Here is a 12439-nt window from a genome sequence, read left to right as displayed (position 1 = left end):
CCCCTCGCCGGCCCCGCCCCTCGCCGGCCCTGCGCCGCCGTGCGTCGGCCCCGCCCCTCGCCGGCCCTGCGCCGCCGTGCGTCGGCCCCGCGCCGCCGTGCGCCCGCCCCGCGCCGCCGTGCGCCCCCTCCGGCTCGGGCCCTCGCCGCGCCGCCCGCCCCGGCCCCCGCCGCCAGCCGCCGGACGACGAGGCGCCGCCCGCCCCGGCCCCCGCCGCCCCCCCGCCCGACGCCGCCGGAGTCCCCTCCTCCTCCCCTCCTCCAGGTCTTCAGCTTTTCAGATTCATCCCGTTCTGCAAATTTGTTTACAACATTTAGCAGCTGAGCAGAGAAGCATGCCCAAATGATATGCACTCCCGAGCACAAAACGATGCCCAAATGCTATCTTTTTATTGAAAAATGGCGCGTATTAATAATGCAGCTGAACTGCCTGTTTCCATACCTAGAATATTTCCATCAGGGCTCCACAGACACCTATTGACACATATTGCAGCATCTTTCATTAGTGCAGCCTGAACAAAGAACAACACATTTTATGCATTAGAAGTTCAGAACTCACAATATAAGTCAGAATGCTGCTAATTGCAAGCTTACAGCACATTAGAAGTGGCTAACAAAACGGAATAAAATAGATCCAAGAATTTATCATTCAAATAATGACCTGCAATGGCAAGGTACAGGAGCCAATGTCCCAAACTTTAAATGTCTTGTGTGCTATCCTTTCGCGTGAACCAACTTCCCATATCCCGATGTCACCAACATTTGTTCCAACTGTTTTACAGCAGAGATATTAAAATACACAATATGCACTAACAAAGTAAAAAATTCAAGAACCAAGCTAAGTGTTTGAAGCATGTACCTAGAAGAATAGTTTGTTGAACAGGATGGAAATCCAGGCTCATAACATTAGAACCCTGATTGAGTGTGCGAACAACTTGTTTGGGGAGCTCTTCTTGACTGTAAACATTGGGAGGATGGCTTGCACCAGAGAATGACACCTGAAGTAGTTTTGTAAGGTGTCAAAAATGCTTCATCAATCTGTTGTTACAGAAATGAGCAAAGAGCAGAAACTATGGCAAAGTCCACGTTCACCCAAATACCTCATCTGGCTGGCCTACACGCATTCTTTTCATCAGATGTTCAGAATCTGCAGACTGATAGTCAATGCGGGGCGCACTTGTAGGAGTCCTTGGATGCTTTAGAAATGCCGCTGTAAACAAATAGAGCATCCAAACAAAAAATCAAACAACATTGGAACAGTGACACACACCATTTTGCTGAACTGCAGTTTTATGATACCTGTGTTTGGTGGCTGAACAAGACCGTGCGGCCCTTGTGCAATAGGAGGATGTGGTAAAGAGGGATTGGGATTTGTCATCCAACCAACAATTGCATTTGGAGATGGTGAAACCACAGGTTGAAACGGCTGCGAGATTGAGAATATAGTAAATGATAGGATGATATAAAATGTCAAAATAGAAAAAACGGCTGCGAGATTGAGAATATACTAAAGCAAGAGAAGGCAATACCGAAAGCCTTGTAGGCCAAACACCAAGCATTGCATGTGTTGAATATAGGCAGTATGCAGAAAAAATAGAAAAAAATATGGCACGTCATAAACCTACACATATTTGTTATATAGACATCAACAGTGACATAATGAGCAACCTCACCTTAATGAGTTTGTCATCGCCACATGTAATAATTGATAGGGACTTGTTGGTGTGAGAGAATGCAATGTCATTGACCCCGACAATGTGAGCATCGATCCGTGCAATTCACAAAGAATCAAACAGTTAGAAACCTTTAAGGGGTTGCAATGAGGATTAGTTTGGGCATTATGGGGAGTTAAGGACTCTGTCCACCTAAGGGCTCGAATCCAAACTCCATGTTGTCAAACAGACCGAAAGGGGGTGTACATGGAAAACTATTTGATATATAGTCTCATCAATATGCACGTACCTCTGCTTGCTGTCTTAACTCTCCATTAGGAACAAACGTATAAATCTGGAAGCGCGGGGCCTCTCCCTCCCGCCGGTCCGTCCGCGCCAGGTCCGGCACGAGAGCTCTAGACTTTCCTTGATGATTTTAAAGATGTTCTAGACTTTCAGCATAGATATGCAAGCAAACATCAGAGAGATTACTGTCAATTTCATTTGCGGCCATAAGAAAATCATTGCAAATTGACAAACTATTTAATCTGACCACAACATGCATGTCAGCTACTGTATTTAATGTTTATAAAAAATATATATAATTCAGTTATAGCGGTAAGAATATGCAAGCATGTAGAAAATATACCTACAGAACAGTAGCCTATGCCATGCAATGCACCATATCACAAATTAAATTTAGAATCTTGACCACTGATTTGAGGCATATATTGTTAGCTTTTATACATCAATTTATCCCTAATTAACGTGGTAAGAGGAAGAGAAGAGTAACAAAACTTGAATAATAAATTATTAGTTGAATTATTCATGTATTTATTATTGTTCACTTAATTATTGTCCTTGAATTTGTACTAATTATTTAACTATTTATCATTACAGGTGGTGAGACATGGCAGGCGGGGATAAGTTGAGGATAGCACCTGGGCAGCTACGGAGAACTTTGTTGCAGAGCTTTGCTGAGGAGCCCCGTGGGAGAGGCGTAGGAAAGAAGAGAGGCAGAGGACGTGGTCGTGGGAGAGGGAGGCTGCATGATAGGAGCCGGTCGCCACCACCCTCGGCCACTTCATCCTTGCAGACGAGGGTGTCGCCGGTGCGGGATCCTACCGTCCAGGAGGAGACACCGATGCAGGGGGCTGAGGCGGAGGGTGAGGGTGCTGAGGCGGAGGGTGCTGAGGCGTTGGCTGAGGCGGAGGGTGCTGAGGCGGAGGCTGAGGGGGCTGCCAGCAAGTCGGTATACCAACGTGGTATGACACGAGTTCCAGACCGATTGGACTTGCAGCACAGGCCATTAATTAAGCCAGAAGGCGAGAAGTAAGTTGATATATATTGTGTACCTTATATCATTATATTTCACCAAGTAGCTAATGTCTTTGCCTTATCATTATGTAGGGGGTGGGATTACCCGTAGAATACCCGGAATCCAAACTGCCTCCTTGGTGCTTTACTTAGGGAGCACTTCCCCGGGATAGTGCAGTTGCCCGGTGAGGGTATGGTTCCCGAGCCAGGACTCAACTGGGAGCACTACCAAGCCGCTCTGCTCCCGGAACACACACATGTCAATGGTGTTGTTTGCGTGAGCGTGGCCGACAAGGTGTTGGCTGATTTTTGGGTAAGTATACAATGTTATATATTGTTATTTCCTTCCACATCATTTCACTATTCATCTGTGCATCTATTTGGCATAATTGCAGAGTCACTTTAGGGTCGAGGAGGGGACGGAGGAGGCGGCCAAGAAGAACCTCGTGACAGAGTGCAAGAGTATTGAATAACACGAGGCACGAAATGCGTGTTCAGGCTGTTCGAGAGTGGTACGCCAAGCAAGGGGAGCCGAAGACAAAGACTGAATGTCGAAAGATTTTCCTTGATAAGACCGAGTACATGGAGGTATGTACATTCCAAAGATCAATTCTTAGGGCTAGTTAGGTCTATTTAGTTATAATACTTAGTTTCATTCTTCATTAACTTACATTCATAGGTGCCCCCGAGATGGTTGGCCGATAAGATGGATTGTTGGGAGATGATAGCGGACAGGTGGTGCACAGAGGCTTGGTTGAGCACCCACACTATGGCCAAGGACCGTCGTGCCCAACTGGTTGGTGTGCCACACCACCAAGACAATGCCAACATCAAGCAATACGCGAAAAAATGGGTATGTGTGCCTTGTTTTGTTTCATCTATAATTCGTTCGTTCATGATTTTTGTTGTACTAATTCTGTCTTTTCGTGTAGGCCAAACACAATAACCAGCCCGAGCCTGAGGGATACGCCGCGTTTAGCATGGCCCATAAGGGCTCGTACAAGACGGCGAAGGCATATTCTGAGGGGGACGGGCCGTCGGCGTACACAAGCCTGTCCGCCTACAGCAAGATGACGTCTTATTCTGAGGTGGTCAAACAGCTGCGCGGGCCTGACTTTGACCCGAGCCAGAATCCTATCGATCCAGAGGCGTTAATGATCTCTGGTGGCGCTAAGAGTCATGGCACGCTGGCCATGTGTGATGGCTTCGTCCCTATCACTGAGACTCTATCTCAGATCAAGTCGAGGCAAACGAGCTCGGCTCCTGCAATACGACAACGCGCGAGGCCAGTTGATCTTGCCATCGAGGTTAGTTTTCTTCATTAGTTCTTTCGTTCTTTTGTCCCTGGATGGATGATGAAAATTCCTTTTGATGAGTGGTTGCAGGCCGCACTTATGAAGGAGAGGGAGGCCACCAGGCTCTTGTAGGAGGAGAGGGACCCGAATACGCAGAGGTTGCTTGACGAGGAGAGGGCACGCAATAATGCCCATGCGAAGGCCATGCACGACTTCGTTGCGGTAAGTCAGTTGTGTGAGAAGCAAGGCCATGTGTGAGACGCAACAAGGCTATTTCTTTGACTCCTCGAAAACTAATTTGCAGGCTATGTGTGAGAAGCAAGGTTTGCCGCCCCCTCCGCTGATGCCTTCTCCGGTGGGAACGGTGAGTTCCTTTTCAATGACCGACCTTGCACGGTCTTATACCATTGTCTGTTGCCGTGCTAACCACATATTTTAACTCTTGCCTTGTTGCAGCATCATTCAAGAGTTGAATCCCACGATCCCTTTGCTTCTCCTGGTGAGAGCCCTAGCAATCCAGCGACCAACGGAGCTGCAGCTTCTCCTTTGTTTCCTGGCATTTGGTAAGTTATTCCTCTCCTTCTTATTCTTCTTATTGTTTAGATCAACTTAGATTATGCCAGGCTTTAATTAGCTTAGTAAATTCTAGTTGATATTAGCCATGGTTTAGTTAGCTTAGTAAATTCTAGTTGATATTAGAGCTCAAAAATGACATAATTAGTTTAGAAAGTTTTAAAAGAAACCAGAAGAGAAGAACAAACAAGAGATGAAGAAATAAGAGAAGAAGAAAGAGGAGAAAAAGATAACTTCTCTTCTTTCTTTTTCTCTATCTTCTTCTTCTTCTTCTTCCACTTCTTCCACTTCTTCTTCTTGTTCTTCTTCTTCTTCTTCCCCTTCTTCTTCTAATTGCTTAGCTTAATTTAGGTAACTTCTTTCTTATTGTATTCTTCTTCTAAATTCTTTCTCATTATGCAGATTTTGATAAAGCAGCATGGCATATGGATGGATGCTCGAGACTTTTTAATGCACTTGTGTAGTCCTAGATGAACTTTGTAATGCAATTGTATTTGTGGATGCACTTGTGATGCTTTGTAATACTTTGTGATGTTGTTTGCACTTTAATGACATATATTCGTGTTGTTTGCACTTGTGTTGTGCTGTCCGTACTTTGTGGTGCACTTGTGGTGCTGTTTAGGGGCAGATTCAATATATATATGTTGCTGTTTGTATCTATGCTTTGCAAATGCAGTGAATTAAGAGAAAACAAATATGAAAAAAAAGCAAAGAGGGTCTTTGCCGACAGCTCACTGACGGCAACGCCTTTGCCATCGGTGGGCTGTCGGCAAAGAGGACACGTGGCGACAGCCTGTGCATTCTGGCAACTCTGGGCATCACAATTTTTCGGCTTTGCCGTCAGCTGGGACAAAGCTGTCGGCAAAGAGGAGGCCAAGGGGACTCAGGGGTAGGCTTTGCCGTCAGCTGGGCTCTAGCTGTCGGCAAAGAGGCGGCCAAGGGGACCCAGGTGTTTGGGCTTTGCCGTCAGCTCTGCTGCGGTTGTGGGCAAAGAGGGGAGGCTTTGCCGTCAGCTCTGCTGCGGCTGTGGGCAAAGAGGGGAGGCTTTGCCGTCAGCTCTGCTACGGCTGTGGGCAAAGCCTACCGTTAACCTTCTAACGGAGCTCGGCCTGCGCCGTTGCCGCCACTTCTCTTTGCCGTCAGCCCGTGCCACAAGGCTGATGGCAAAGTCTTTGCCGTCGGTGGAGCTCCGGCTGTCGGCAAAGAAGGTGATTGCCGATAAAATCTTGGCCGACACCTTTGCCGACAGCTCACTGACGGCAAAGCCTTTGCCATCAGTTAAACTGTCCTTTGCCGTCAGCTCTGGCTGTCGGCAAACCAGCAGATTCCAGTAGTGCAACATGACATATATTTTTAATCTAGGAGGTATGTGAACCGGAAATTCCAACCCACCTAGAAATGCTTCTCGAGAAGTTAACTTTGGTTGAAAAAGAAAACAAATACTTGAAGGAAAAATTGAAAATAATTGAGGATAATAATATGGAAATGGAGTTGCATGTTGCCGGGGTCATTGGCGATCGCAAGATGAAGATGGATGCGATGCGGTTGAAGATGGATGCAATGCGCTTGAAGATGGATGAAATGCGCTTGAAGATTAGGAATATTAGAAAATTTGCCATTGATAAAGAGGCTTGGTATCATTATGATGTTGGGTCAATTGTTACCTTACTTGCGATTTTGATCGCGTTTGTTGTTGCATTTAAATGTTTTACATAGTTGTATGTTGTTTTATGAGAGAACTTTATGTAATTTTTTTTTCAAAAATAACATTTTATAACTATCGTGCTTTGGTTTTAATGTGATGATGAACTTGTATTAATTTGGTCATTTCTCTATTCATTTTGTTCTCCAATGGTTTTTTGATATATACATAATTTCATAATAGAGATGAACCGCCAATGGATGTACGGTGACCGACGCACTTTGGAGTACATTACGAACCGGGACTAATGCCCGAGTCGAAAAGGGTTGTAAATTGATGATGTGGCTTTGAATGGTGCATTTTGAACACAGAAAAACTATGGAGTTCAAATAAGTTCAAAAAAATGAAATCCCTTTCTAACAAACGAGTTTCCGTATGAAACCCTCATACTTCCAAAGAGATTGTACGTTTTATACACGAAGTGCATCCAGTTTTTGTCGTACACCTCTCAACTTTCTCGCACATGCTATGTGGGTGAAATAAGGATACCATGCCAACTTGGAACCTTTTCAGAGTTCATTTCAAATGCTTTTCAATTTCATGGTCTTATAGCTCATAATAATCAATAAATGCATGAAAAATAACAAATGAAGTCAGAAAGGGTTGTAAATTGATGATGTCGCTTTGAATGGTGCATTTTGAACACAGAAAAACTATGGAGTTCAAATAAGTTCAAAAAATGAAATCCCTTTGTAAGAGACGAGTTTCCGTATGAAACCCTGATACTTCGAAAGAGATTGTCCGTTTTGTACACGAAGTGCATCCAGTTTTTGCCGTAACCCTCTCAATTTTCTCACACATGCTATGTGGGTGAAATAATGATACCATGCCAACTTGGAAACTTTTCAGAGTTCATTTGAAATGCTTTTCAATTTCATGGTCTTATAGCTCAAAATAATGAGTAAATGCATGAAAACTAACAAATGAAGTCAGAAAGGGTTGTAAATTGATGATGTGGCTTTGAATGGTGCATTTTGAACACAGAAAAACTATGGAGTTCAAATAAGTTCAACAAAATGAAATCCCTTTGTAACAGACGAGTTTCCGTATGAAACCCTGATACTTCGAAAGAGATTGTCCGTTTTTTACACGAAGTGCATCCAGTTTTTGCCATAACCCTTTCAACTTTCTCATACAAGCTATGTGGGTGAAATGATGACACCATGCCAACTTGGATCCTTTTCAGAGTTCATTTCAAATGCTTTTCAATTTCATGGTCTTATAGCTCAAAATAATCAGTAAATGCACGAAAAATAACAAATGAAGTTAGAAAGGGTTGTAAATTGATGATATGGCTTTGAATGGTGCATTTTGAACACACAAAAACTATGGAGTTAAAATAAGTTCAAAAAAATGAAATCCCTTTGTAACATACGAGTTTCCGTATGAAACCCTGATACTTCGAAAGAGATTGTCCGTTTTGTACACGAAGTGCATCCAGTTTTTGCCGTAACCCTCTCAACTTTCTTTCACATGCTATGTGGGTGAAATGATGATACCATGCCAACTTGGAACCTTTTCAGTGTTTATTTCAAATGCTTTTCAATTTCATGGTCTTATAGCTCATAATAATCAGTAAATGCATGAAAAGTAACAAATGAAGTCAGAAAGGGTTGTAAATTGATGATGTGGCTTTGAATGGTGCATTTTGAACACAGAAAAACAACGGACTTCAAATAAGTTCAAAAAATGAAATCCCTTTGCAACAGACGAGTTTCCGTATGAAACCGTGATACTTCGAAAGAGATTGTCCGTTTTGTACACGAAGTGCATCCAGTTTTTGCCTTAACCCTCTCAACTTTCTCGCACATGCTATGTGGGTGAAATGATGATACCATGCCAACTTGGAACCTTTTCAGAGTTTATTTGAAAAGCTTTTCAATTTCATGGTCTTATATCTCAAAATAATCAGTAAATGCATGAAAAATAACAAATGAAGTCAGAAAGGGTTGTAAATTGATGATGTGGCTTTGAATGGTGCATTTTGAACACAGAACAACTATGGAGTTCAAATAAGTTCAAAAAAATGAAATCCCTTTGTAAGAGACGAGTTTCCGTATGAAACCCTGATACTTCCAAAGAGATTGTACGTTTTATACACGAAGTGCATCTAGTTTTTGTCGTACACCTCTCAACTTTCTCGTACATGCTATGTGGGTGAAATAAGGATACCATGCCAACTTGGAACCTTTTCAGAGTTCATTTTAAATGCTTTTCAATTTCATGGTCTTATAGCTCATAATAATCAGTAAATGCATGAAAAATAACAAATGAAGTCAGAAAGGGTTGTAAATTGATGATGTCGCTTTGAATGGTGCATTTTGAACACAGAAAAACTATGGAGTTCAAATAAGTTCAAAAAATGAAATCCCTTTGTAACAGACGAGTTTCCGTATGAAACCCTGATACTTCAAAAGAGATTGTCCGTTTTGTACACTAAGTGCATCCAGTTTTTGCCGTAACCCTCTCAATTTTCTCACACATGCTATGTGGGTGAAATGATGATACCATGCCAACTTGGAACCTTTTCAGTGTTCATTTGAAATGCTTTTCAATTTCATGGTCTTATAGCTCAAAATAATGTGTAAATGCATGAAAACTAACAAATGAAGTCAGAAAGGGTTGTAAATTGATGATGTGGCTTTGAATGATGCATTTTGAACACAGAAAAACTATGGAGTTCAAATAAGTTCAACAAACTGAAATCCCTTTGTAACAGACGAGTTTCCGAATGAAACCCTGATACTTCGAAAGAGATTGTCCGTTTTTTACACGAAATGCATCTAGTTTTTGCCGTAACCCTCTCAACTTTCTCACACATGCTATGTGGGTGAAATGATGATACCATGCCAACTTGGATCCTTTTCAGAGTTCATTTCAAATGCTTTTCAATTTCATGGTCTTATAGCTCAAAATAATCAGTAAATGCATGAAAAATAACAAATGAAGTTAGAAAGGGTTGTAAATTGATGATGTGGCTTTGAATGGTGCATTTTGAACACACAAAAACTATGGAGTCAAAATAAGTTCAAAAAAATGAAATCCCTTTGTAACAGACGAGTTTCCGTATGAAACTCTGATACTTCGAAAGAGATTGTCCGTCTTGTACACGAAGTGCATCCAGTTTTTGCCGTAACCCTCTCAACTTTCTTGCACATCCTATGTGGGTGAAATGATGATACCATGCCAACTTGGATCCTTTTCAGAGTTCATTTCAAATGCTTTTCAATTTCATGCTCTTATAGCTCATAATAATCAGTAAATGCATGAAAAATAACAAATGAAGTCAGAAAGGGTTGTAAATTGATGATGTGGCTTTGAATGGTGCATTTTGAACACAGAAAAACTATGGAGTTCAAATAAGTTCAAAAAAATGAAATCCTTTTGTAACAGACGAGTTTCCGTATGAAACACTCATACTTCGAAAGAGATTGTCCGTTTTGTACACGAAGTGCATCCAGCTTTTGCCTTAACCCTCTCAACTTTCTCGCACATGCTATGTGGGTGAAATGATGATACCATGCCAACTTGGAACCTTTTCAGAGTTCATTTGAAATGCTTTTCAATTTCATGGTCTTATATCTCAAAATAATCAGTAAATGCATGAAAAATAACAAATGAAGTCAGAAAGGGTTGTAAATTGATGATGTGGCTTTGAATGGTGCATTTTGAACACAGAAAAACTATGGAGTTCAAATAAGTTCAAAAAAATGAAATCCCTTTGTAATAGACGAGTTTCCGTATGAAACACTCATACTTCGAAAGAGATTGTCCGTTTTGTACACGAAGTGCATCCAGTTTTTGCCGTAACCCTCTCGACTTTCTCGCACATGCTATGAGGGTGAAATGATGATACCATGCCAACTTGGAACCTTTTCAGAGTTCATTTCAAATGCTTTTCAATTTCATGGTCTTATAGCTCAAAATAATCAGTAAATGCATGAAAAATAACAAATGAAGTTAGAAAGGGTTGTAAATTGATGATGTGGCTTTGAATGGTGCATTTTGAACACGAAAAAAACTATGGAGTTCAAATAAGTTTAAAAAATGAAATCCCTTTGTAACACAGGAGTTTCCGTATGAAACCTGATAGTTCGAAAGAGATTGTCCGTTTTGTACACGAAGTGCATCCAGTTTTTGCCGTAACCCTCTCAACTTTCTCGCACATGCTATGTGGGTGAAATGATGATACCATGCCAACTTGGAACCTTTTCAGAGTTCATTTCAAATGCTTTTCAATTTCATGGTCTTATAGCTCAAAATAATCATTAAATGCATGACAAATAACAAATGCAGTCAGAAAGGGTTGTAAATTGATGATGTGGCTTTGAATGGTGCATTTTGAACACAGAAAAACTACGGAGTTCTAGAAGTTCAAAAAAATGAAATCCCTTTGTAACAGACGAGTTTCTCGGACTAAAGATCCAGCGAAACCACGTGGCATGACGCGCAAACACGTGGCGTGCCGCATATGTTATTAGTCCCTGTTCAGGACAAAAACCGGGACTAAAGATCCAGCAAGACCACGTGGCGTGCCGCGCAAACACATGGCATGCCGCATATGTTATTAGTCCCGGTTTTAGATACGAACCGGGACTAAAGGATTGCCTATATGAACCCTCCCCCTCCCACCCCTCTCCCGTGTTTTTGGGCGTTGAGGTGTGAGCATGCATGCCATGCTCTTGCCACTCTAGCTCATGCATATGAGAGAAGAAGAATGCCGGCTGTTGTTATGGGGGTCTCTCTTCCTTCTTCTCCTTGTGCTAGATATTTGTTATGCATTAGGGGAAGAAGGAATAGCGACCATCATCGACGGTCGAAAAATCAGGTGAGGGAGTGTCCACCATATATGAGAGAAACATTAATAGCAAAAAAGAATTATCATAAAATAAAATTAATAAGTAATTATAAACAAAATAAAATAAAATAAATAAGTATTTTGTTGTAAGTAGAAACAAAACAAAATAAGCTAACTAGCACTTTGAATTTAAGTAGAAACAAAACAAAATAAACAAAACAAAAAATAAAAATAATAATAATCAGTAAATGCAACTAAAATAAGTATTTTCTGTTAAAAATCATTAAAAGAAAAAAGAATTTTCATAAAGAACTTTTTTTGTTAGAAACTTTAATGGCAAAAAGAATTATCATAAAATAAAAAATAAGTAATTAGAAACAAAAAAATAAAAAAATAAGTATTTTGTTGTAAGGAGAAACAAAACAAAATAAGCTAACTAAAAAACTAAACAAAACAAAAATAAAGCAAAAAATAAAACAAAAATAATGGAAAAAAATAAAAAAAAATAGATGTTCCTCTCCTCGTTGGAGCCGCGACGGAGCTTATAAACAGGCTCGGAAGCCCTTCGCTTGGCGAGGTGGGACTAATCATTCAACCGCACCACGGCTGTGGTAGGCAACCGGTACCAATGCAAAATAGAAATGAAGCAAAAACAAAAAACAAAAAAAACTAGGAAAAAATAAAGAATTTACCACCAACTAGGCCACCACGGCCTTAATACGACTAGAAACCCATCCATGGGCCAGGATTCAGGCCCGCAGTAGGCCCAGAAGGCCCATCAGGCAAAGCATTAGCAAGTAGGTCCGTAAGCCTGCAGTGGAGAGGAGCTCGAGAGGGGTGTGGCAGTGGGGCTTATAAACCACTACGTGCCCCTCTCAACTAGCGAGGTGGGACTAAACATTGGCTGCGACGCGGGCACCGCACGGGCCTTTGGTACCGGTTCGTGGCACCAACCGGTACCAATGCCCACCCTTTAGTTCCGGTTGGTGCCACCAACCGGGACTAAAGGCCGCCGCTTCCCGCCTTTTGGTCCCGGTTGGTGCCACCAACCGGGACTAAAGGGGGCATTGGTACCGGATGGTGGCACCAACCGATACCAATGG

The 12439-nt window shown here is 41.9% G+C and overlaps 1 protein-coding gene across 1 annotated transcript; it reads right to left on the bottom strand.

The window, feature by feature from the left end:
* Positions 1-373: 373 nt before the first annotated feature.
* Positions 374-918, bottom strand: LOC123431085 (protein TOPLESS-RELATED PROTEIN 2-like). The gene is made up of 3 exons (XM_045114927.1): positions 859-918; positions 661-770; positions 374-511 (listed from the first exon to the last, which is right to left on the bottom strand). The coding sequence occupies exons 1-3, from the start codon at positions 899-901 to the stop codon at positions 389-391; spliced, it is 276 nt and encodes a 91-aa protein (XP_044970862.1). The 5' UTR covers positions 902-918; the 3' UTR covers positions 374-388.
* Positions 919-12439: the final 11521 nt, after the last annotated feature.

This window comes from Hordeum vulgare, chromosome 2H (genome assembly GCF_904849725.1).
Source record: "Hordeum vulgare subsp. vulgare chromosome 2H, MorexV3_pseudomolecules_assembly, whole genome shotgun sequence".
NCBI lineage: Eukaryota > Viridiplantae > Streptophyta > Magnoliopsida > Poales > Poaceae > Hordeum > Hordeum vulgare.
The sequence above is the reverse complement of the archived record's forward strand: the minus strand, read 5'-3'. Positions and strand labels throughout refer to the sequence as shown.